At 44.7% G+C, this 27,297-nt stretch overlaps 1 protein-coding gene across 1 annotated transcript in view; it reads left to right on the forward strand.

The window, feature by feature from the left end:
• The window catches only part of LOC126539255 (uncharacterized), an 88,682-nt gene extending 62,332 nt beyond the window's left edge, over positions 1-26,350 (forward strand). Inside the window, exons 2-3 of the mRNA XM_050186034.2 lie at positions 23,568-23,890; positions 25,347-26,350. Coding sequence (XP_050041991.1) covers positions 23,568-23,890; positions 25,347-25,632 — 609 coding nt within the window. The 3' untranslated portion in view covers positions 25,633-26,350. The remainder of the gene's footprint in view (positions 1-23,567; positions 23,891-25,346) is intronic.
• The last annotated feature ends 947 nt before the right edge of the window (positions 26,351-27,297 follow it).

The following is a 27,297-nucleotide window of genomic DNA, read 5'->3' on the forward strand; positions in this document are numbered from 1 at the left end:
GAAGGCAACCGGTCAATAAACCCACACATGCTACCTGAGGGCATAAAGGTTACCGGATTGGAGACCCTCGTTGTGTAATAAACGAGAACATAGGGGGTTAATCGAGGGGCCCGAATTTTATAAGTCGTATCATAAGAAGCCAACAAACACTGACCTCAAGGAGAAAATAGCAGAAATTACTTGTGCTTAATAAATGAAATAAAGAAACGATAAATAAATGGAAATGAAAGCGGATGAAAATCAACTTGGCGCAGTGGTTGAGGGATCGTTCCCTACCTGCGGCAAGAGCTTTAAACTTTTGGTCACGCATTTCCACTAACACTACCCCCGTTTGTACCATATTAGAACTTGATGAAAGATTTAGTTACCTTACATGCAAAGAAATATTGCCTATAATTGCTGTATGTATCAGTTTTGAGCATTTAAACATTAATATTTTGCAAATTCCGAGATTACCGGAAACTCTTGAAGCTCCCTGTCACCTATCACCATACCACACCTTATAATTCCTCAAAATGCGAAGTCTCTGCAACATTTAGTTCTTTAAGGACAAGTTGCAAACTTTCTACTTGCTTAGTAAAATAAACTTCTAAAGCTATCTAATACCGGAGCACTAATCACTCACTCTTCTTCTTTTTGCCCGTTTTTTATTTCCTGTTTCCCTTACTCCTAGTGTAATGTAGCGTATCACCTGACGGTGGTTGCTCAGTGGCTGTGGTGTTGGGCTGCTGAGCACGAGGTCGCGGGATCAAATCCCGATCACGGCGGCCGCATTTCAATGGGGGCGAAATGCGAAAACACCCGTGTACTTAGATTTAGGTGCACGTTAAAGAACCCCAGGTGGTCAAAATTTCCGGAGTCCTCCACTACGGCGTGCCTCATAATCAGAAAGTGGTTTTGGCACGTAAAACCCCATAATTTAAGAGGTAGCGTATCGGACGCTCATGTGGTTCACCGCCCAGCCTTTCTCTCTTCTCCTTCTCTCCCTCTCTTTTATTGAAAGGGTTGCAATTAATGGTGGGATGATTTCTATGTCCTTTCATCTAACTTTTTTATTGCTGGCTGCAGTCTTGGTGACGATACGACAACTTTTGTCACTGGGCATGTGCCCCAATGAGCTGGGCATGTGGTACAGTGCATGAGAACATCCTTGACGAATTTCTACGAATACATACAAGCAGAACAGAGAAAAAATGAGAGCTCGGCTACAGCAAATTTAAGTTAGCTAGAGAGAAGTGAAAAAGTCGGCAGCAGAAGCAGTTAAATGTAAAGAAATAAGTGAACAATTTGGACCACTGTGTTGGAGCACGGCGGCGGCCTTAGGAGAGTGAAATAACGAAGCTGGAACGGCGATGGTTAAACGACCATGGCGGCCTCACTATGGCGGTGTGACAACAAATAGAGGTGGACTGCATTCGAAGGTGGTATGGTGATGACGGCTTGACGAGTCTCGGATGAAAAAGTTATGAATGACGGCGATGCAATGAACATGAAGGCGTCACGACCATGAGCCCATACTAAGTTATTCGACCAAATGCGCCACTGGGTCGGGACACAAAGCTTGACTACGACGGCATGACGATAGTAAGACATCATGAAGCTGGAAGGCAATGGAATGACCACGATGCATTACGACAGTAGCACATGACTAGTAGCCAAAGCAGCAGGTAGACAACTAGGGCCACTGTGTCGGCGTAAGAGGAAGGACGGACGGACGGAGGGACGGACGGACGGACGGACGGACGGACGGACGGACGGACGGACGGACGGACGGACAGACAGACAGACAGACAGACAGACAGACAGACAGACAGACAGACAGACAGACAGACAGACAGACAGACAGACAGACAGACAGACAGACAGACAGACAGACAGAAAAGGAAAAAGAAAAAGAAAACTTCCGAAGACAGTGAAATGCCGGGCGGACCCGAGGCGGAAGTGAAACAGCCGTTAAGCACTCCCCAGATGTGGGCCGATCCAGAAGATTGTGAAATGCCGCGCCGAACCGCGGCGCAGGTGCACGGGCAGTTCGCCATTAAAGACAGAGCTGCGCTGATCACCCTTCTTCACGAAGTGGAAGGGCACTGCGTCTTTTTCTTCCATATCCTGCAAGAAAACATCTCTTGTTCACTCTTATAGTTATATGCTAGGCTCCTCTGCTCTTAAAGAAGCTACTAACTATAGCTATTTAGGCGTCACCCTGTGCAGCAACAAGAACCGTTATAACGTAAAGCTATTCCAAACATTCCCATTTCAATTCTGCAATCAGCCGTCCAGGATTGGCCAAAGCATTTTCGAGCCAACACCCACTGCGCCTGTCTGTCACACGACGTCAAGAAAACCGCGAAAACACTCCATCTGATATGATATGTGCACGCTGATTATGGATGATTGAACAGAATGAAAACAAAATAACAATTTATGATTCGGCGCTTTTTTCACCAGTAGCGAAAAAGACGTCGTTTAGCCACTTGTTATTGGTGAAACTTTTTTGGGCTGTGCCCATTTTGCCTGCCTGTCACGCGACGTCATAAAACTGCGAAAACTCACTGCGTCAAAGTTACGTTTACGTGATAAAGACGGATTATTTTGCCGAACGAAACCGATTTTTCTTTTAATAACCGGGGACTGCTCATTCCAAAAGGAATTGAACATGGCTTCCCGCCAATCGCTGTGGCACTGGTTACTCAGAGCGGCCGGGGACAACTGATTTATTTGCGTATAATGAAAGATTTTGCGTCGCAGTATAACGTTATCGAGGCCTTTCGGCAGGTTTGCGACATTGCTCTGCCAACTCTGCTGAGGACCTGCGTTAGCGGCATGTTTAACCTTCCGTTGCACGCCACCGTGATTTTCGACAAGCCACGTCATGCTTAGTAGGTGGAAGCGGACCAACTACAGACGCCCGCGCCACCCACCTCATCCGCTCATCTACTTTCACTGCGCTGGCTCAGTGCCATCGAAACTCTCTCCACTTTCGCGTGCTCCCCGCCTTTTCTCGCCTGCTAGCCAATTACGTAAAGAAACTGCTCCACGTAGGCAACGCTATTCGCTTTGAAAGCAAAGGGAAGTGACATCCCATAAACGATAAGTGCGTTCGATTGGGTTTATCAAACAACGCTGCGGGTTACCACCCCATACTTCCGTCGGTCGTTACGTAAGTTTGAAGTCAGGAGATTGAAATAAAAACAGATTTCGATAGTTTTACGTTATAGGGCCCCTGTCCTGCAACCTTCATGTGAAAAATACAACTTTCTCTGCTTTCCTGAAACTGTTCTTTCTAAAATACAAGTGTGGTGAAGTGCCAAGAGACGCCTTGACGACGACTAAGTGGCGTCGAAAACATGGAAGCATGTGAACCGCGGCGCCTGCATCGTCTACAAGGAAGACACCTCTGCACGAACGCAGGTGGCATAGTAAAATCAATAATAAATAATAATCAAAATCAATAATAAAACTACGAATGAGCAAGCGCCACAAAAGAGTGTTCAGCGAATCGCGTGGCAAGAACGCGTGGCTCAGGCAGCCTAAAGAAGCCGATCAGACCGCGTTGGCTGGGAGAGGGCGCTGAGAAGAGAAGCCAGGAAGACGCGTTGGCTTGGGTCGGACGTCCACGTTCGGGAGGCCAACAGCCGTCGGAGAGACCCGGTCGAGCACCCACGCACGAGGGGGCCTCTAATCGACACGTCTTCCGCTTCCGTCAACCAGCCAACCAACCTGTCTTCGAGAGCCCGCCTGCCGCCTCCGCTCCTCACAGTTCGTCGAGCGACGCAACACCAACCAAACTGTGAGTGCGCGGAGGTAGTGGCTCTGAACGCTGTGTATACGGACGCTTGATCTTTCTTTCCCCCATGCCCTGTGCCTGTGTACTTGTCTTTTGGATGTTTGAATATATGCTTGTGTGCGGTGAGTGTTGCCGTTAGTCCCTTGCTGCCTTCGGAAGCGTCTCTGACTCAGAATTTTGAACGTCCTCTCTGAACCACATCTTAACAACAAGTTTAAACAGGCCCCATACTCTGTTAAACTACTCGCTCATTACTACTTAATTGTACCGAAGCTCGAGTACACCGGTATTATCTCGGATTCCTACACTCAATGTAACATAAAGAAACTTGAACGAATCCTAAGACAGTTTGTTCACAACAAATTTTCGACATTCGGCTATCCTAGGGAACTAATGAAGCCCAGTTATATTCCTACACTTGAATCACGTCGAAAAAATTAACGGCGCGACTTTCTTTCTCACTTAATAGCAAACTGGCACTCGACCCGACAATATGTGTGGGTCCACTAATTACGAGACCTACACGCCAACATCACCAAAATGCTCTAACCAGAACCAACTCATTTAAATAGTCTTTCTTTTCTGCACTATTAATCACTGGAATGACTGGCGTTTATAAAAGTTCTATCCGTATTGTTTACTTTTATATCAGCATGATTGCTGTATTGTTGCAGCATTTTGTTGTATTAGCATAGCTTTACTTCTTGTAACCTAATATTGCATTTTATCACCCTTCATGAACTTCATGTCCGAAGTATGTATAAAATAAATAAATAAAATAAAAAACGTATGCTGTTCTTGGTGTTGTACGGGTGATTTCAATAAATGTATACACTGTTCACTTCGCTTTGCTGAGCGCTTATAGTCTCTGCTTTACGTGGGTACGAGCCATCACATTGCAGAAAGAAGGGGGGGGGGATAAACTTTTATTATAGAAGGAAAAGAAAAGACATTTCAGTATGAACTTAGTCCATTTCTCTTAAATAATGCCCCGTCTCCAAATGCTGCCACAGCAGAACTTACGTCACGCTGGGTCAGCATTGTGCGAAAGTAATTTAATCCTACAGAGGGGGCAAGTCTAAGATCAATAAAAAGTTTAGTTTTTTTTCTTGCCCAGATATAACTGCCGAGTAACCGAAACTTAAAAAAAGTTTATCTGAAACAAGCTTCCTTACATTTTTGGATGTTCCAAAAAGGAAGCCCACCGAGAACGCTAGCAGTTCGTCAATGGTACGTTCATTTTGGGTTCAACTGTAACTGAAGTTGTGTCTAAAATGAGCTAGATGTAAATGAAATGACCCACATATGAATCCATAGAACATACAATGCCATGGATGTCATGCAGCTCCCACCGTGCATATCCACGTCACGTGGGCGGCACTCCATGACTGTTTGCATTTTTCCTCTATGATTTTGTTTACTCAAAGATCATGGCTTACTAAATTAGCTGTATCAACTATATTACTGCATTTTTTACACGGTGCTGCTCTCTTTTCACACACCATGACTACATCACCAAAATTTAGCACATAGTTTGTGAAACGGAGTATGACATTATGTTGCGCATTGTGCCACGTGCACTAAAGCCTGAGGATGGCCGGAGCATTGCGTTTTTTATGCTACCTTGTTGTATGAATTCATGCGGTAAAGTTTACTCTCTCGTTAGTGCTTAAAGGCTGGTGTAAGACATTTGTTTCATTCATTGAAGTATAAGCCATCACGGTTATATTGAACTTCAAGTAAAACTCAAAATGTTTTCTTAGCCCGAAATCCCATCGGCTAGCTTCATTTGCTGGTATATATTGTTTATGCTGCAATAACTTTTCGTGCGTAAACATTTTTTAAAGGCATCACGCGAAAGCTTCTGCTGAACAGCTGTCTGATCGAACATGTGTCCATATGCGGGGATTTGTGCTTTCAGAGCTGGAGACAGTGTGGTGGTAAAGTATTTCAGACTCATTGAGGGGTTTTCCTATGGCGAACAGCTAGGCAGAAGTTTAATGTTATCGCAAAAGTATGTTGACTACACTTTTGTAAGTGATAACAAAGAGTACATTAACAGGCGCTTCATCTCAAGTAGTGAAAAATGGGGGCTGTTTCTCGCAAAAGTTCATCATATCCCACTCACTAAAATATTACCGTATAAAAAAGACTTATGAAGCTGTACAATTCGGAAGAAAAGCTGATTGCCGAAGAACACTAACTGTTTCACAGGTAAGCAGGTCTAGAAGAGCACTTCAAACGAGTTTAATATGTTATATTGTGTTGAAATTCTAACATAATGTGTCTAATGATTGCGTTATTCGTCATTTACCCTTACAATTTTTTTAGAATAAAAACAGGAACAGCGCCAGCACAGGACGAGCGTGTAGACCGGAGAGAGCGCTGTCCTGTCTACTCGCTCGTCCTGTGTACAGCGCTCTGTCCTGTCTACTCACTCGTCCTGTGTTGCCGCTGTTCCTGTTTTTATGCTAAAGATGAACCAACCAGCCCCAGAACCCACTGCTACCCTTAGAAGTGCTTCAGTTGTATTACGTATTCAGGAACCTGGCTATACACAGAGAAATAATGTCTCTTTTGTGGACAGTGCACCAGTGTTTGCAACAACAAACTTTAGTGATCCGCTAAGCGCGTGTCTAATTGCCTCGTGTCACAGTCGCCGAGCTGCATGGAATTATTTTTTATTGCCTTTCTTTCACGCACCTGCCACGAAGCTGGCGGTGAAACCCCTTAATAGAATTATCTCGATCTACTCCTCAACACGACGATTTCTTTTCGCCAGGTGGTATTTAATGATAACAGCATCGACCGAGAAAAAATTAAGGCACTACAAGAAAGCCAGATAGCGATCTTAAGAATGGCCTTTGTCGTTAAAAGGACGCCGCATAACATTCTCACAAAACGATGCAACAAAAAGAAAAACCTCAAAGGTTAACGGAAGGATGCAGAGCATGCTCTATGGTTCTTCGGTTAGCTATGTCCATTAAAACTGCTAGCCACTATGACTTTGAGAGTCATGCCATTATGCCCCCAACCAACTAACTTGAAACAACATGTCATGCGGATGACCAAATGCAAACTGCAAGATCGTAACATGACAATGGCAAAAGGAGCATGGTTCAATCCCCCCCCCCCCCCCCCCCCCTGAACCACCACTCATTCTTAATTTCACGTGTGTACATTATTTATCATTTTACCGGCGACCACTTTTTTTTCATGGATTTTCACTCCGTCCAGTTCTTGATCGGCGCAAGGTGAGTCTACGGTGCCAGAAACCTCTTAAGGCTGTCAGCGATCCTAAGGTGAAAAGGTGTTATCTAAGTAGATTCCGCACGCAAAAAAGAAGAGCCTTATACTATCCGCACAAAATAAAAGGCGAGCAATTCAGAAACTACTGTAAAACGTTGTGCCGTTTCCATTTTCGCCTGCATTTGCACAAGTAACATTGGCCTAAGTCAGATTTGAGAACGTACGCTTCGGACTCATCACCCTTAGAAACAAGCCACATAGCGATTGCACGTCGGTCTGTGGCTTGTTTTCATTTTGTTACTCACGGCAAGCATTCTGGTCAGCTATTTCTTTTTCGCTTTTCCATATACGCTGATGGCACATTCTCGCATGTGCATGGCATCCCACGACATCCCACATTTGCACGGCGAGGCACGTATATATAACGCAAGAATTTCATCCGCGAGATCTGAATGGACGGTGGTTGATGATGCTCGCCATTGTAAGTTGACTGTTCCTCGCTTTTCTAGGCTCAATTTCACCAAAGAAGGACTTGGGTTCATGACTCGCCTTCTTGGCAGTAATTACCGTTCTTCAATGTCACTACCATGTGACAGTATTCTATAAATTTGGTTGACCACTCTGCGACCACGTGCGCTGTAAGCAGTATTCCGAGAACCGAGTGTAGTACCGAGCAGAAGGTCCATGTCTGCAGTGTAAACGAGGTTTGTAGGCGTTGCGTTTTCAAAGAACTTTAATGTTTTTTTTTTATTATTTCAAATGCAGTGGCCCACTTATGTACAGTATTCTGTGTATATTCATACAGCAAGCATACGACAATACATATATAAAAAACATTGCTACCAGTACTCTTCCTACGTAGGCACATTTCGCATTCGCCGCTTTGCATGCATTGTGCCTTTTCTTAAACATAGTTTGTTTGCAATGGTAACATGGAGCATTTGCCGTGATTTTTCTAATACCTTGTTTCCACGATGGCTTTTTTGTTCGCCGTGGCACTAGTGAACAGCCGAAAACTGCCATTCCTTTGTCTGTCCGGCGGTTACTTCCCGAATTTTCCTTAAGCCGTCATCTTCACTCCGTGTAGTTATCGCGTTGTCATGGTCAGGCAATTGTTTTGATTCTTAGCTTTAAACTCGCCACACGACGAAGGGAAATAATTTTTTTCCTCATCCGCCACTATGGATCCAATTATTCGCCCAACGTCTGCGTAGAGTTTCGAGGCTTACGCTCTAGCCACTGTGCTAACACCCGAATTCGGAACGTGACAATTTTGCGCGAAATATTGTGCCACTTCGTACTCTGAAAGTGGCAGTTTTTGTGCATGCATTTCCGAGGCCACCGTAATCTGTAACGTAGCGGACAACGTAGCTCAAGTCCTCGAGAAAATGAAAGTGTCTGCTGTGAGAGATTGTTCCCGTCGCCGTGAGTTGTTCCAGTCGTCATGAGTGAGCTCAAACTGTTTGGAATCACTGAAGTTAATAATAATAATAATAATGGGGTTTTACGTGCCAAAACCACTTTCTGATTATGAGGCACGCCGTAGTGGAAGACTCCGGAAGTTTCGACCACCTGGGGTTCTTTAACGTGCACCTAAATCTAAGCACACGGGTGTTTTCGCATTTCGCCCCCATCGAAATGCGGCCGCCGTGGCCGGGATTCGATCCCGCGACCTCGTGCTCAGCAGCCCAACACCATAGCCACTGAGCAACCACGGCGGGTAATCACTGAAGTTGGCTGATTGTTAAAAACTCTTTTTTTTTTTTTGTTCAAGAACGTATTCGAACATGCGAATGTCCTCTCAAGGTGGTGCAAGCGCGATGGAGGATGGATGGATGGATGTTATAAGCATCTCCTTTGGATCGGGGCGGTGGGTTGCGCCACGAAGCTCTTGCTATTATACTGCCTAATGTCCTACCTAAGTTAAACAATAAAAAAAATAAACAAACAAAAAATAAAACGGTGACTTCATATGTGCGCCACCTGGCGTGCGAATACGCAGGATTAAGGACATTACGCGAAAGGACATTTGCCGCACAGTGAACCTTCGCCATAAAGCCGCATATTTCCTGACTTTCTTGCAGTTTTCACTTTTTTCTCTGTGCCTTACCTCAGGCGCCGACTTGCTATTTTTCTGCGGAGAAGAAAAATAGCAAGTCGATCTGCCGTCTCTCTCGCGCCATCATTTGAATGACTAGAAGACGCTAATGCGAGGGTCGACATATCTAATGTTGAATAGTGATTTCCTCTACAAAGCGAGCAGTCTCTACAGTTGGCTCGATCAGCCTTTCTGAACTCGAGCCTTCTGTTCATATTAAAGTGCTTCCTGTCCTTTATTTCAACTTCCCTTCGTACCATCGCCGACTGGCGTCCTTGCTTCCTCTTCGGATTCTAGGTACATTCCGCGTTTCTTCCGGTTATCTCGTTCCGATTTGTTTTACGGGTGCGCATGACGGCCAAAAACACTTAGCGGCGCTTTTTTCCTTCTTTAAGTGCCATCCCGCGCATTTTTATTCCTCACCTTTGTAGCTAAGGCAACCTTATAGGAGCACACTTGCGCGGCTTCTACCAACGTCGTCTCAGTGATACACATCAGCCGTGCGCACCTAAGCGTTTTTCTCGTCAAGCCCTTTGATATTTTAGCATTGTTTATCGCCCTCTGTGTGGGGCTGCGGAGCCACCGGTGAGTGGTATAAGCAGTAACGATCACTCAGGTTCAGCAATGCCATCGTCAACTGCTCCAGCACAATGGGGTCATTAATCATGTCAGAAGATAACGAAGTCACAGAAACTACTTGGGTCATTTGTTTCCATTCAGCTACGTGTACACCGGGGACTAGAAAATGGCAGCGACTTATGACCTTAAAACATTCAAATAAAGGATCGGCATGGCCAAACTCCATTGACTTATGCCTTGGTTAGTGACCGCAACTCTTTGGGTCACAGATGCTTAACCTGGCAAGGCAAGTGTTCGCAGTGGTCGAGGTCCTGGTTCCGCAGTCGAGATCCTGATGCACAATCAACTGATGTCATGCAGCGCACGGAATTACCGGTGCACTAAATGTAACAGGGCATACAAGCTGTTGCCCATAAATTAGCGTTAAAGAAAACGAACGGCCTGTAACAGCCGCGTCACAGCTACTGCGCAATTCTCGCAATATGATGCCTAGCCTGGCCTGGCCATTTCTTATTTGCACTAGACGGCAGGTTATGATGAAACGGCGTTAATCAGTCGGGAAGGCATTTTTCATTGCTGGTACAGCTATACCAGGCGCATAACTTTCTTGCCTACTTAGTAATATATAGGGCTGACAGAAAGCCGCAGGCTAGTCTTTTTTATAGTCGCTAGTCTCAGAGGAAACATTGTTTCTTATTGATCAATCAATTATATTCAGCGTCGAATCAACCATTCTGGAATGGGCCACAACCGTTTGCACGGGGACAAAAATTATTGCCGCTAATTTGGAACATCTTGCCAAACCCTAGCACAAATTCTTAGCGAAGCCATTAGATTTGAGAAGATGCAGCAATAATTTCCAATGCCTGTATTGAATCACATACTTAGAACTTTCTCCCAACGAAAATCGGTGTAGTATATGTTACCTCAAAATTTAAGCGCGGTGTCTCATTTTCCGCTACTAGGACACTAAATAAGCATTCGCATAAAGCCCTTTTAGCGCTTTCAAGCCGTGCAAGAAGTAATAACCGGCAAACTTAATTTTTTTTTGTCTGCACATCAACCATGACACAGTCTCAGTTTACAGAAGATATTAAATTAAATTATGGTATTTAACGTACTAAAAGCACTTTCTGATTAGGAAGCACGCCTTAGTGGAGGACTCCGGAAATTTCGACCACCTGGGGTTCTTTACCGTGCACCTAAACCTAAATACACGGGCATTTTCGAATTCCGCCCCCATCAAAATGCGGCCGCCGTGGCCGGGATTCGATCCCGTGACCTCGTGCTCGGCAGCCCAACACCATAGCCACTGAGCAACCACGGCGGGTTACAGAAGATCTCAACCAGGTGTCTTTCTCAGTAATTTAGGACAGCGGGGAAACCGTCTTCACGGCTCGTAAAACACGCTCATAACGCATTGTATCACATGTATGAAAACATTACTAACCTCTTGTTCATTCAGAAAATATGGCCGTACTTATATGAGGCTGCCCTCATTCCGCCAAATCTAAACTGGGTTTATATTTGCCAGAATCTTTATGTATATAAACATTCTAGCAAGCATTCGCTAGCTGAATGTTTATATATATAAACATTCAGCTTGTGAAGGAGAGCATGGAAGCGTTCCGTATTACCAGTTTACGCAAGAAGATAGAGAGAAGAGGCTTATATAGTTGTTACCGGCAAGGCGTGTAACTATAAGCCACAAGTTTTGAACTTCTGGACACGCATTTCCCCTAACGCGACCCCGTTTATACCATATTAGAACTTGATGCAAAACTTAGTTAGCTTACACGCAAGGAAACATTGCCTACAATTGATGTATGTATCACTTTTCAGCGCTTAAATATTATTGTTTTGCAAATCCCGAGATTATCGGAAACTCTCCGGGCTCCCTTTCACACATCACCTATACCACGCCTAATAATTCCTCAAATGCGAAGTCTGTGCAACATTTAGTTCTTTAAGGACATTTGTCATACTTTGTAGTTGCTTAGCAAAACAAACTTCTAAAAGCTCTCTAATACCAGAGCACTAATTACTCACTCTCTCATTGTTGCCTGCTTTTATTCCCCATTTCCCTTGCCCCTAGTGTAAGGTTGCATACTGGACCCTTATTTGGTTCACTTTCCTCTCCTTGATTCCTCTCTCTCTGTGTGTTATTGAAAGGGTCGCAATTGATGAAGGGAGGTTCTCTCTGCCCCGTCACCTCACTTTTTGATAGCTGGCTGCCGTCTTGCTGAGGATACCACAACTTGCACCACTGGATATGTGCGAGAATGAGCTGGGAATGGGGTACTAGGCGTGGGAACATCCTTGACGAATCCGTACGAATACATCATCATCATCATCACCATCACCCTATGCACTTTATTTCTCGTCCGAGCAAGGGGAGACTGGGACTAAACGCACGAAGGCCTGACAGAGGTCCCAGACCCCATGGTTACAACAGCGGATAAAATCAGTACAAATGAATAAACATATAACGTACATACATTTCGCACAAGAGAGCATAATTTCAGTAACAAAAATGATTACAATATTTGCTTGTTAGAACCAGTAAGCCGCATAAACATTAACACGAATGCTATCAGTATGCGGCTTACTGGTTCTAACGAACAAACGTTGTAATCATTTTTGTTAATGAAATTATGCTCTCTTGTGCGAAATGCAAGCAGAACAACAGGAAAGAAATGGGAGCTCGGCTACAGGAAATTTAAATTGGCTACATGGCATAGCATGGCAAGAACTTTATTTTAGTCCAGAGAAAATAGTGTCCGAGGGCACAAGCCCCCAGGCTAAGTCAGTGGCTCCGCGCACGTAGGCACCGGTAGGCCAAAGGCTTTCCCGATGTCGTGAGCTCTCCGGACGGCCAGGAGTTGATCTTGGAGGACCTCGCTGAATATGCGCCGACTCCAGTCCTCCTCACTGTTGGGATCCGAAGCCCTTTGGTTGGGGCACAGCCAAAACATATGATCAAATAGACACGGAGTGTGTCCACAACTTTTGCTTTCCGCGGGAAAATCTTGGTCAATTTTGTTAAGCACAAAAGGTGTGGGATAAGATTTAGTTTGAATCATTCTTAATGTGACCGCCTGAGCTCGGTTGAGCTTCTGATGAGGGGGAGGAAAAAGCCTCCTGCCGTCCCTATAATGTGAGGTGATCTCGTGAAAAGTAGTAAGACGGTCTTTGTAGGAGCCGCAGTCATCCTGGAGCAGTTCCTGATCTGATGCGCGGCATGGGAGATCTCGCACAGCAGAGTGAGCTTGCTCGTTAGGATTGCAGCCATGGGGGCTGACCGAGTGGCGCTGATGAGCCGGAAACCAGACTAGGTGTGAGCTATCCAGTTGGTCGTAATTATGAGTATTAATACTGGGTATAAGTAACTTGTGTGCTTCCATTGAGACCAAGCCGGCTGAGTAATTCCTAATAGCTGTACGGGAATCGGAGAAAATCGTGGAGCCTCTCCTCATTGTAATTGCAAGTGCTACGCCTGCTTCTTCGGCGGCATGAATGGAGCTCGTTCTTAGTGACGTCGCGCTTATTAATTTACCGTTCTCATCGACCACGGCAATAGCGTAGCGGTTGCCCGATCCATAACTAGTTGCATCGACAAAAAGAGCTGATCTGTGTTGTTGGTGCTACAGAGAAGTGAATAAGTCGCAAAAGATGATTGGAGAAGTCGCCAACAGAAACATTCAAATATAAAGAACGAAGTTAAGTGAGCGATTTGGACCACTGTGTCGGAGTAGGAGGAATGCCGGCGGCTGCCTTAGGAGAGTGAGACTAGGAAGTTGGAACAATGACGGTTAAACGACCATGGCGGCCTAACTATGGCGGTGGGGCAATGAATAGAGGTGGACTGTATTCGAAGGTGGTGTGCTTTGAAGGAAGGTGGTGTGGCTTGACGAGTGTGGGGTGACAACGTTGCTAATGACGGCAATGAGATGAACACGAAGGCATCACCACCATGAGCCCATACTTTGTGGCTTACGTTGTTCGACAACATGGGCCACTGAGTCGGGACACAAAGCTTGACGACTATGGCATGACGATAGTCAGACATCACGAAGCTGGAATCAAGACAATGGAACGACTACGGCACATTACGACAGAAGTACGTGACTAGTGGCCCAAGCAGGCAGACAACTTGGGCTACTGTGTCTGCGTAAGAGAATAGATTGATAAATGAAAATAGATAGATTAGTAAATTTCTGATAAACGCCATTATTTTGAGCGGAAGCAGCAGTTTAGAAGGTGGCGTCACTAGCGTTTCTCTAGCCACATCTGCCAATGGCATTTAAACGACAAAACGTTTAAAAGATTTGTAGTGGTCCATGGTACAGAAACACAGGCGTACAAAATAAAGGCGCAAGGTGAACGAGCAGAACAATACAAACACTGCTTAAAAAGCGGGGACGTTTCGGTTGTCGTGCTCTTTGCTATTGTCTCGGTGTTTTCTACGCCTTTGTTTTCGGTATAGTCGGCTGGCCGCCACCTAGGGTAAGTGCATTTTTTTCATTCACGATATCCACGATATTGCTCTTGTAAATAGCAACGACGCTTACGTTAGTCAGTCAATAGCATTTGTCCCAGCACGAAGGCGCTGGGTGTTTCATTTACCCGACTGAATTGCCGCTTTCCACGCACCTGACACATCCAATCGTTCATGTAAACGATAGACCATGATCGAAAGGTTTCTTCTTTGATCTTCGCGCAAACCACTAACTTTACCACATGAGGTAAGAGCGAACAAAGCAACGAGCTCTTAAACTATTAAACTAATACTCTTTCTATTTTCTTCTCTCTGAGTTGAAGACAGCCACAAGCGACCACTATCTTTTTCTCGAACTCCTCTTTATGTATACAGGTCCGTCTCTTGACCCTTATTTTGTCCGTAGAATGACAAAAAGCGATCTTATTTTCTGCTGCTTGTTCTACAAGAACATCTTCACAAGCTGTAAGGAAGACGAATAGGAGTGGAAGCACACATCGGCTTATTTCTCGGCGAACACTGAGAACGACTTGAGCACATACACAGTCATATGCACGCACGTACGACAAAACGTATATTTAATTCATAAGGGAATGGTTGCCTTACGATAAACCAAAGAACAGCACACGGAGAAGGGCATTGCCTGCGGTGAAGCCCTCTAAGCACGGCCAACATGCGTGCGTTGCACTTGTTTGTATTGGCTGCCCTTTCGCGACCGTAACGAGCATCCCTGATAGTGAAACAAGCACTCAGCACTGCGAAAGATGAAGGATCGGGATCAACACATGCTGTCACTGCTGGAGTAAGCTGTATCACAGCCGGGCTTTTTGGTCTGGCGTGTGTGAGGGACAAGATCGCTTACCGATTAGTTTCTTTGTCACTTGCGCAATTGTTTGCTCTTCAAGTTAAGGATCGTTCCGTCTCTCCACCATCAGTGGGTGTGTTGCGTATTGCTGCCTAGGCGACAGTCTCTTCGCTTCATGTCCGTGGGAACCACGCCAGGAGTGCGCGCGTGTTGTACACACCTGAAGGGTGTGTCGAGAGATCGGTGATAGCACAGCGGAAGCGCCAACGCGTTTTTTTTTCGCATGGCTTCTTTCTCAGCATCATTAAACAAACGATACCTTTGCAAACAGAACAGGGCCGGTATTCAGTAAACGCTCTTACGCTAAAATTGTCCGCGAGAGAAAATTCCAGCCAATCTTGATGCTGGACAAATTAATAAAGGAGGCGAAAGACCAACGGCAAAGGATACTTACGAAGGAAAAGCTATGAGAATTCGGGTACGGGTATGTCGCAAACAAACGATAATTTGTTCGCCCCTTCTAGGAACGTCTCGCACTCTATAAAAGTCAAGCACCTTCAACGAATCGCGCATAAATTACACTTTCGCTGGCAATAGCGTTATCACCTTTTCTTGATTACTTCGAAGCATTTATGGCATTAAACTAAGGCGATGGAAGTACAGCATTGTGCAGGCATAGATGAACGAAAAGCTGAGAAGAATCATTTTTTTCTACTCCATTTCCTTTTTGATCAATATTCTTACCGGTACTCTCCGTGAGATTGAACTACAAGCTGCAGCACCGTAGCCACGTTAGTGTGTATATGGGGTCGATGGTGTGCATTTAAATGTACATTGACGCGTTCCGCTTTAGACTATTGGACCCAGCTTCGTATAAACAATACGCTCTGACTGAAGTGAACTGACCTTATACCGCCCTCCAGTAGTGCGCAATTTCGCACGAAATGCGCCGAAATTTTCCATTGGCCTAAAAAAAAGCTCAAACTGCTATTCAATTGGGGACTCGCCCTCTGGCTCACAGTGCCTGTTTCGACACTTTCTTGGAGCTTCTTATGTGTTTTTCAAGATAGTGGCTAGCCGGGCTTGTTGGTACGGATACAAACTTTAGCAAACAGCGCAAATAATGGGACAGAGAAAAGCAGCGCCTTGCATGTGTTTGCTAGAGTATGCTTTTATGTATGTTTCGCTCGCGTTCCGCCTACACTGTTGATATTATTACGGAAGGTAATTAATGCACCAATCTCTGTGAATCTTGCAGCCACGTAAAGAAGTATGTATTCCTGCCCTACTGAAAAACCAAGTGTCCAGTGCCATGCCGGAGTATGGGCACTGGGAAGGCGTGGCATACTGAGAGGCGCTGGGTACTAGTGCAGAAAGCAGCACTAGCGCGTGAAATACGCGGTGCCTTAGCACCGAATACGTTTTTTTTTTATATACAGAAAACAACAGAGAGCATTTGAGTGCAATAAAAGAATGAGAAGCAGAAAATAACAACGTTACCCCCAGGATTCCATCGTCTGACCTACACATCCCAAGACCGGTACCCTTACCACTACGCCCCGCCATTTTCTTCCCTACATTTCCGCTTGGCTACAAGTCTCAAAGGAGTTTGTGATCACAGATCACACTCATTTTATGTGTGTTAGAGTTTCCAACATTGACACTAAATCTTCATCACAGTCAATCGTCTTGTACACGTCACGTACTTTCACAACCATTTCCACAAAATATCCGTACACAGATCGAACCACGCCACGCCAGCGCATGGCAGAGAGTGAATAATTCGCCATGTCAAGACGCAGGTGCAGTTTTAGTTTCGCGGGCGCATCTCACACGGACGTAGCAGATGTGCTATGCAGTGGCAACTAAAGCTTACGCCTGTATCAAAAGCAAAAAGTTGCTGTCCGTATTCAGTAGTGTGTTTGGAAGTGCCAAAACACAGATTTTATCTTGTGGTTGGTATCGTCGAAAAAAGTCCTAAATAGATACCGACCCGAGAAGCTGTTTGTGCTCTTACTGCCGTATTTTATAGCCGTTTCTTTTATTCGCGCAACGGATATACGCAACATTTTCGTAGTTCAATAATCCGTCTCAAACGGCAAATCTGTCTAGTCACATATCTCCACCAGAGGAGCGTAGGCTACTGCTGGCAGCCTTCGGTGACAGCACATATACGTATGTTTATTACGCGTGACATCGGCGCTCACCGCTTCTTGTGCTGACGCTGTAGACACGCAAAAAAATGTTTCAGAACACCGACGCGAAGGCTGATATATGGTGCTATTTATCCTTGTTAGACTTGTTGATTTCTAAGCCCAGATGGGCCGATAGCGTGTAGATGGACTTGGCGGGTACGCTAGGCCTACAATCTTCGGTGGAAGGGCACAATCTATCGACTATATGATTATGCACGACGTCAGTCCACTTATTTCGTCTTTTATTTGCTTATTATTTTTTCACCTATGCATTGTTGGTTTCGCTTTATTTCTTGATTTACAATTCATCGTAAGGCGTCCCACCTGCAGTTTTTACTTTTGGACCCCTTCCTGTTTGCAACTTTTTTTGTACTAACTTACTTATCAATAAAATTGATTTGAATTGATCTTGGCGCGGGTACCGGACGATCGCTAAAATGTGTGTATTTGAGCGCCATAGTCTTTAATTTGTTATTCTTTAGTAGACTATGGAAAGTGTAAGCACACGAATAGCCTAAGCTTTGTTATTGGTGCGATAATATAAAACAGCGACGCGCTTCTTGGGAGTCCGTTCGAACACGCCTGAACGAATTCTGGGTTTCGTGTCGACTCCACAACACTGTGATAACAGAGACAATTCGCTGTCATAGGTTGCGTACAAATTACTAAATAACGAGGCGTCATCTGCGTTTGCGTGATTACGTTCAAGAATATTGCTATCCGCCCAGTCAAACGGGAAATGAAAAAAAAAAAGAAAACTAAATTGATACTAAAGTGGTCAAATAATACCCGTGTATAAAGACGGCATACATCATAAAATGTGCGTAATCACGCACATTTATCCCAAGTTGCGACACGAAATAGACTTTTCTGACCCCAAGATATAGCGTTATTTAGGACGAGATACTAGTATTTAGCGATGAAATTGTATAAATCACTTAATATTCAACAGCGCCTATACTTCTTGCGTGCTGGAAGCAGTGCGGCACAAACGCAACCAGCGCCGTTTCCGGTGCGAGCCAGCGAAGTGCAGCGCGAACCAGAGTGTGCACATCACAAACCAGTGCGTCCCACCTTCATGGCAGTGAAACCAACGTTTCGTCCAGTTTGATTCAGCTCTAATGCAGCATCTCACTGGCGTGCCAGTGACCCAGAAAGCGCCAGCGTCCCCAGTGTGATCCGGTGTCTAAAAACGCGCCGGTTTCACAGTGGAAGGCACTGGAAGACGCTGGGTTCTGCAATAGGGGGTACAATGAACGTAAAGGAGCAAGTTATTGTGCACTCTACATCACCAGTTTTACGCATACGTCCCAGTTTTTTGGTAGTTTGTTGTGAAGTGAAAACATTTAACGAATTGGACTAGGCAACTAGCAAGACCTTACTTTAATAGTATTATCATGTTGCTACAGAGGATATTATTTTTATCGCCCTTGCATTGTTACGCGCGTTACACCGGTGCCAAAAGAGTTGTAAATATTGAAAGAGCTCAAATAATTAGGTTGTGTATTTTCAGATAATAGTGGCCACTGTCTTGTGTCAAGAACGCCAAAATTAAGAGCCATATGAAATTACAATAGCTACCTTGAAACTAACTGCTATTTATTTCTGCATCTACAGAGTGTCGTGTGAAACGGAATCCTCAAATGACAACCAATTTTAGCTTTGTTTCTGTAGCGGCAAATTAAATTACAGAAAGCCCATGTTTCAATTGCGAGACAAAATGAATTGATCGTAGTGGCATCTGAACCACATAACAAAAGAAGGCCTCTGGCCGCATAACCACTAAGTGAGTCATTCAATTATTGCAATTATCATATTGCATTTCTCGTAATATAAAGTGCACAACGTTATATGATACGACATGAGTGCCTGCTTAAGATTAATTTTTATACTGCTGAATTATGTTCACGCCAGGCCATCCATATTCATAGTATCACAGAGCTTACGGGGTGATCAAAACATCGTTACAAGCAACTAAAGCGCGGAATTCAGGCCTCGCTGCTACCACTTCACTTGTTTAAGACGATGTGCAATACTTGTTTGTGATGAACTGGAGATACGAAGCGATAATAAAATTGGTATGCTTGTGGAGAGCAAAAAGTGCGACAAACGCACTTCGTGTACTAGACACGGGCTGTCTTACTACAGCGCAATGACGACACGGTGGCTACATGCTTTTGTGCACAATCGAAAAATCCAGACTAGTATTTGGTACTGTGCTGCAACCACGCAAAACAACAGGTCTTTAGCATTCTAACTAGCAAGATACGGAAGTATGTCCTTATTTCTTTTTTTATATTACTCAAATAAAAAATGAGATATGATAGCGTTTTCCCAAAATTTCAATGAGATACAATATGTCGAAAATAGTGCTGCGTTCCTGGTTAAAGGTAAATGCAAGGTCCAATACTAATGCTTTGTAGATGGTTTGACGAGCTTAAACTTGAACAAACTAAACACTGAGAGCATGACCACCCTGCAAGTTAATGAGAGAATGACAAAGCCTGCGGCTGTTGTCACCAACACTTAAAAATTATGGGGTTTTACGTGCCAAAACCACTCTATGATTATGAGGCACACCGTAGTGGATGACTCCGGAAATTTCGACCACCTGGGGTTCTTTAACGTGCACCTAAATCTAAGTACACCGGTGTTTTCGCATTTTGCCCCCATCGAAATGCGGCCGCCGTGGCCGGGATTCGATCCCGCGACCTCGTGCTCAGCAGCCCAACACCATAGCCACTGAGCAACCACGGCGGGTGTCACCAACACTTCGACTTGGAGCAACAGTATTAGTATACAGCCACAGGACACTTTGCTGAGCTAGTTACAATTTCCTCTGTAGTTTAAAAATATTCCTTGATTAATATCTCCCATTTTCCTTGATTTATTTATTTCTGTTTCAATAAATTATCAATTTAGCAAATTCAAATAGCGATAACACAACGTCACAGTTATAATATTACTAATATAATTAGTCAAAACACTACTTACCCGATTTTTACGTCCAACCTTAAATTTATATACCATTAAGTTCATGTTGGCATTCCCATCATGAAAGGCTTACTAACTTATTATCCACTATTTTGCTTCATTTATTACCGATTTCTTACTGATCTCAGATTATTCATTTATATTCCTGTATTTTTTCCCTTCTAAACCACATTGCCAGTTGGTTTGTGCCATTAAATAAAGCATCATCATCATCAACATCTTCTACTCACCATCGACATTTTATGGTGTTAGCAATTACATGGACACTCCTAGTGCATTTCAGCCGCAATCGTCGTCGTCAGGCTCCGTACAAGTTTCAAGGGCGATAAAATCGTCACCGCACGCGTATGCGGTATCTGCGAGTGAAAGCATGCGATGGCGAGCGGACGATTGTGACTCAATTTCGCGCACGCACCAGAGGAGAGTGGGTGCGAAGCGCGCCTTCTTCCGTCGCTCGCGAGGCTTCGGGGGAGGGTAGGCAGGAGAGGCGCGTTCTACTCCAGGCGGCCCGGGCGGTCGTGCGCACTCAGCCGGGCCACTGTATCTTCCATGCCATCTGCGACGCGGACAGGGTCCGCGCTGCGCTGTGTTTTCGCGATTTAATTCACGTTGATACTAGCGGTCGCGCGAAGGTCGAGTCGCTCGCTGCTTCTGCCGCGTTTCCTCGCTGTAGCATTTTGACAGCGAGTTTCCGCGTTCATCGAGTGAGATCTGCTTATGTTTGCTTGTGTGCGCGTGACAGTAATTATGCCTATGTTTGCAAGTTTATACGGCCAATAAGAAACGGCTATCGTTACTATGTATAGCTGCCCATTAATTTGCTGTCGCAATCGATGATTGGCCTTTCGGGGGAAATCACTGTTGATCAGGTAGCTAAGTTAGCGTCAATATAAATGTACGGAGTAATACTTAAATTCGCCAAGGTCTTACAAACGTGTTTTTAGGTCAACATCATTGTTGAGCTGCCGGTTAAAGTGTCAAATATACTCAAGCCGTACATACACATCTGAACACGTAGTGCCTAGAGGGCGACGCGTGGTGCAATCCACACCATACGTGGTTTAGCCAGTGCCCACCAGTCGGCCATTTTGCGCGATCTCGGGGCCAATAGTCATGCTGTATTATAGCGTCATAGAGGAGCAATATATTATCACTACACCGGTATGCAATCTGAAAGGCATTATATATGTAATGATTTGTGCAAGCCAGTATACTGTGAAATATACCTTGACATGTGCCTGATTTTGTATTTGCTTACACTTGTTGCACATCACTGATATTTTCAGTAGTGTTGGCCATGCTTTCTTCAATGTTTTGTCGTGTGGCCTGCAACACCTTTTGATACCCTGATCGCCGCTATGAGCACTACACCGTTACATTCTGCAGAAATCAATCTGGGAAACAGACGTTAGATTCTTCAGTTATTAAGTCCAGGGCAAAACCAGAAATCACAATTGCTGAACAATGTAAACCACGTGAGATTAGGCAAGCACTCTTATTGTGAACTGAGATGCGGTGTTAATTTTGGTGTTTTCGAAGATTGTGTACCAGTATTGCAGTTTGTTATATTGATGGTCCTTGTAGTGTGTATGTGCATTGTGCGTAGCTATGACATGCGCACTTCATTTTGTTGTGCATGTAGAAGTGCTGCGTTATAACATCGGCATCTTGTTCAAATTAAGTTGAGCGGGCTCGGCGCTCGCAGCGTTGGCTTAGCGGCTGTGGTGTTGCTGTGCGCAAGCCGAGGCCGCGAGATCAAATGCCGGCGGCGGCGACCGCATTTCGATGTGGGCGAAATGCGAAAACGCCCGTGTCGCTCACATTGGTGCCAAGTTAAAGATCCCCGGGTGGTCAAAAGGAATTCACTCCCCCTCTACGCTGTGTAACCTAAGAACACAGTACGAAAAATAATATAGTTAACAAATATTTCAGAAATGATGTACATCAGCCATCGTTCGGTAATTGTGTGCTATGTATGGCGCTTTTCGATAAATGGGCTTATTTGTTTCATTGCAAATGGAAGAACGCTTGGTAGTATTCGACACATACCGGGTCTTTTTCATCATCGTTATTCCTATTCTACCTTCTGGGCTAATTTTATGGGCTAATACCCATAAAATCAAGGCACGTTACGCGGCGGCCATCTTTCTTTTGATAGAGCGTTTAATTTTGATAGAGCTAGGAGTTTCTTAACGCATTTTGTCGTGCAACATACCCGGAAATACACGACGGCGAAATACACGACGAAGAAATGCGTTTGACGCATTTCGCTATTGTCATGTACTCGTTATTTCATATTTATTTATTTTGTTCGGTAATTTATTTCACACATACCGTCAATCCCAACGGGCATTATTCTGGGAAGTGAATGCGCGACACATATTAAAGATGAAGCTAGTCTGCACAAAATGAGTAAGTTGCACGCACTATATATTGAACCTAATACGACCATATGTGTAATTGACAACGCTACAAATAGCAAGCGTACTGCGCACATGAAAGAAGTCTCATCTACAAATGTTTCCATACTGTATTTTATGCATACATCCACATTTCATTTTTGACACCACGCCTCTTAAACTAAAACTCAAGACTGTGTTTTGCGACACGTTTTACAGCTGTTATTACCATAGATTACTGGACAGTTGTTTTACTTATTACAAGACATGTGCTTCTGACATGTACGCCACGGCTCTAATTTAATTTCCCATTGCTACTTGTGCACTCTATTTTACCTTTCAATCTGCTTTTTCTGTTTTCCTGGTGTCTTGTTTTAAATGCGTAAGCATTTCTACACATCCCCAGTGAGAAAACCGTCCGTTCATACGTCCGTCCCTCCATCCGCCCATCACGTAAGAAGATCGCTTTCAAGATAGGTCCCACAGAAGCAAGCAAATTGACTTTCGTCCTGCCTCTCGCTTAAACATGAGCTAAGCGGCGAGAACACAGCGTACACTAAGCTATCGGCACTTGGCGCACTGTGTCCCCTTCCCATTTCGCTTTCAAGATAGGGCCCACTAGGCCGTGCAATATGCAGACGCCGCGTGAGTATGGTTGATCGCGCTTGATAACGGTTCCTGTCACCGCAGCGTTGTCGTCTATAGGGGTCCGATCAAGTTTCATAACATATATAATGACACCGGGTTTCGAGGAGACGAGCGAGTGGCACAATGCTTACGCATATTTAGGCAATTCCTAGAGGAGTTTCTGAGTGGTGTCTTTTTTGCCTGTAAGCCCAAGTCTTATTGGTTAATTGGACACCACACAGTGATCTCCCGCTCTTTCTTTCGCAGATGTCACTGCCGCCCGTGAACTGCAGGCAGTGCTCACGTATAATTTCGTGATCCTATTACACTTTTCAGGAAACTGGTGGTAACGAGCCAGTTAACGGGCCAACATCTTCGTCGCTTTTCAAAGCGGCGCGAAGTTTGGCCAAGCAGAACAGTGGCCAGTACTTCATCACTCTTGGAGGCCGTGGACTACTGGACAAGTTCAGCGGCGGCGTGCCCCTGCGATCGGCCGGCAACGCCGAGTTTCTTCGCTCGCTGATGCTGCCGCATGTCCTACGAGCACTCCCTTACTATTCGCTCGGGTCGGGAGCTGGACGAGGCCTGGGCAAGACTGGCGGCGACGTGTACCTGCGCATGGTTGGCGATTTGCTGCGGAGGCGCTTGTCGGACAAAACGTAGGCACCATCAGCGCACGCACTCTACACCAACTCGTTCTCTCTGCTCCTCTCTCCTGGCCTTTTCGAGTTTATTTGCCCTTCCCACAATACTTTACCCACGCAGTCACGTTTATTACTTAAACCAGCTCTCTTAAAGCGAATGTTTCTTTGGCTACCCGTTCAAAGTTTTCCGTGAGTCGGCCCGTACCTCGCCTGACAAGGAAGAAAACCGATTATGTGCATGAACATTGAATTGGGGCTTCATTTTTTTTTTATTTCGCAGAACACAGACGCGGGCAATACCACGTTATATACATCGGTTAACTGCGCCTGCGTTCTACGTAATAAGAAACTGAAGTCACGATTGGAAGTCCATGCATATATGCTGAATTACATAGGAATCAGTAAAGCGCACACATCTCTCAATGAAAGACAGCAGTATACCGACCGCTTCCTTAGGCAATTTTAGAGTTACTTATGTTCGATTTACGCCATTCTTGGGCAACTGTGTATTTACCATTTCGCATGTTCCCTTTGTCGATCAATCCTCCAGAACTGGTTAGTGCTACTAATGCTAGAACGGGCATAGAAATTTTAGATGTATTTAGACATGGATTGTGCATATCTGTGTACATACCTCCTGTCTTGGTTTTTCTCTCGACAAGAAAACTTCGGTTGACGTTAGTTCGTGCACTGTACGTTAAGGTGTAAAATTTAGCGCAATCACCCAGGATAAACCACAAAGAAGAGACGAGACTAATAGCACCAGTGCTTGTCTCGTGTCTTTGTCGTTTGTCCCGGGTTCTTGCGCTGAATTTTTCTCTCGACAAGCATCATATGCCACCATAGCTTTAACCAGATTGCTTTGTCGGCATCGCAATGTGCGCATCTGCCTGATTTCTTTCTTTTTTTGCATTTAAGCATAACTTGCGAACGATGTAGCCGAAAAACTAAATCTTCGGACGAAATTAATCTTCTGACGTACGCAGGCCATAAACATAAATATTGCACAAAAAACAACTTCTACACGTCGCGCTTACTCAATAGTATTTAATTACCCACCACGCTTAAACTTAGTCTGACATACATTCCAGCATGTGCGTCCGATCTGCAGGATCATCTATCTTGTCTAATACTAACAGCAATTTAAAACTTGTGCGTAGCGAGCAGCGTACTTTTACACGCTGAGGCAGAGATTCCAAGCTTCTATTCACTCGTACGAGTGAAGGTGGCCTGTGAATTCCAGGTACCAGATCACAAAAAAAAAAAAAAAAAAATACGTTTTTCGCTTCAATACTTGGAATAGGCAATTATGTAACTGCTTAATGATACTAAATCCTTCAAGCTGAACGTCCAGAGTGCTTTGTCGGGGTATATTTGTACACCAGGTAAGAACCTTGATGAGCATGGTGCTGTACGGTACTTCAAAGGAGGATTAATAGCGCATTGCCCTCCACGGTACTGTGACTCGCAGGTTCGACCACCGGAACGGGCTGATGTTCAGCGACCACCCGGCGGTTCTTTACAAGCGCGGTTATGGCCACGGCGACTCCGACGAAATCGGCCACGCGGAATGGCCGGGCTTCTACAAGCGCAACTTCGACGAAATCGACAGAACTGACTTTGGGGAATTCCGCAAGCGCAACTTTGACGAGATCGACCGGACCGGTTTCGAGGGATTTCGCAAGCGTAACTTTGACGAAATTGACAGGACAGGTTTTGGTGGCTTCTACAAGCGTGTAGCTATCATGGAGGACTGAGCACCAGTGAATCTTTAACCTGTGGCCTGTGCCCAAACTTCATCCACCCCCACGGCAATCTTCCAAACATTGAAATTCGCCGCGACACATCCACCCCATTGAATGCTTCTGTAACTATTCAGGACGCTCAGAAGGACTTCTCTAGCAAAGTGATTGCTTGAGAAGGAAAAAATATGGCTTGATTACTTAAGACAACTGTGTTGATCAGGAATCTAAAATTCGTATTACGCGATCAGTAGGCCCCTAGATATGAGGGCCACTGAGAGTTCCCTCGCCATGGGCAGCTGGACGTTCTTTTTCTGTTTCTTTTTGTTGTCTTCCAAGTGAACCAAGGAGAAGAAACTGATAGCAGTTTTTAATTTATGTATGTGTGCAGAACTACTCTACTATATACGATTTCCATGTTATAAAAGGCGCATTTGGGCATGTGTGCGCTTCTCAGCCGGACTGGGACTAGCGAAACTCCACCACTTCAAACCAACTGAGGACGGACTCACTGCAAAGGTGCTCGTATACGAATAAGCGCGATTACCTCTGCGTTGACACCTTTGAATTTGTTGATGGCTAGAGGTTGCTCTGAAGTTATCGGTCATTTCTTTAGGTTGCGAAAAATATGGGTTAGGGAACTGTGCGAAGCAATTTTAAACACTTGTAATGCACTTCGTTAAGCGTGATGTCTGCCTACATCCTTGTAAATAAATATGTCGACCCTCACTCACCAACGCTGCCGTCCTTCTCGATCCACCATCAACGGATGCCGCTCCGGTGAATCTCCAAAACCGGCCTGAAGTCAGTCAGGGACTTCAAGTCCGGATTTTTGTCGGTTATTGTTTACTGTTTATTTCAGTACCTGCCAACCACTGTAAAGCCTTGGCAACAGATCACTAGTGCATAAAAGAGCCTCACGTAATCAAATATGAATACAAAACAGCATTTCCACCAATACTGCATGCTAAGGTAACTATAGAAGACCTGAGCTTGAATAATCAACGTAAGAAATATATGTACTTGCCGAACTCATTTGCATCAAGCATCCTGCTTGCCAACTTTAACAGACACTCTAGTGAGCACGTCCATGTCAGATGAACTCCAGTTGTACACCTGCTGCAGCCATGTCATGGGGCAAGTTAGGGAAATATTAGGGTAAAACACGCGCAGGTATTGCGGACGGTACACCCACAATGACTTCTCGGGGAAGGTGACGGTCGAAAACGACATTACGACACGATGGCGGTACGGCTGTTACAGTACCGAACTAAGTAGATGTTTAAAACGACTGAACACTGTTTTAGAAATCCTCACAAGGTGATAATTTCTAATAATCTGTTAAATACCGTGATACAATGTTTCCAATACAGTGTTAGAAATATGAATAAATATAATTATAATAATAATAATAATACATTTCTAATTCTGGATTAGATATGATCACCTTGTTCCTTCACCTACGGACCGATAATGAAGGAAAAAAGCGAGCTCCCTATGGTTTTCTTGTCACACGTAGCATTAATTCACTACAAGTACATTCACGAAAACTTGCCGTCAAGCGAACACTCAACACACATTAGCTTTAAGAGTGGCGCCACTACATAAACCATCTGAGACCTCATTGCCGCAGCACCAAAGCGCACCACACATTTCATGATTCACCGCGGGAATAATGAT

This window comes from Dermacentor andersoni, chromosome 3 (assembly GCF_023375885.2).
Source record: "Dermacentor andersoni chromosome 3, qqDerAnde1_hic_scaffold, whole genome shotgun sequence".
Lineage (NCBI taxonomy): Eukaryota > Metazoa > Arthropoda > Arachnida > Ixodida > Ixodidae > Dermacentor > Dermacentor andersoni.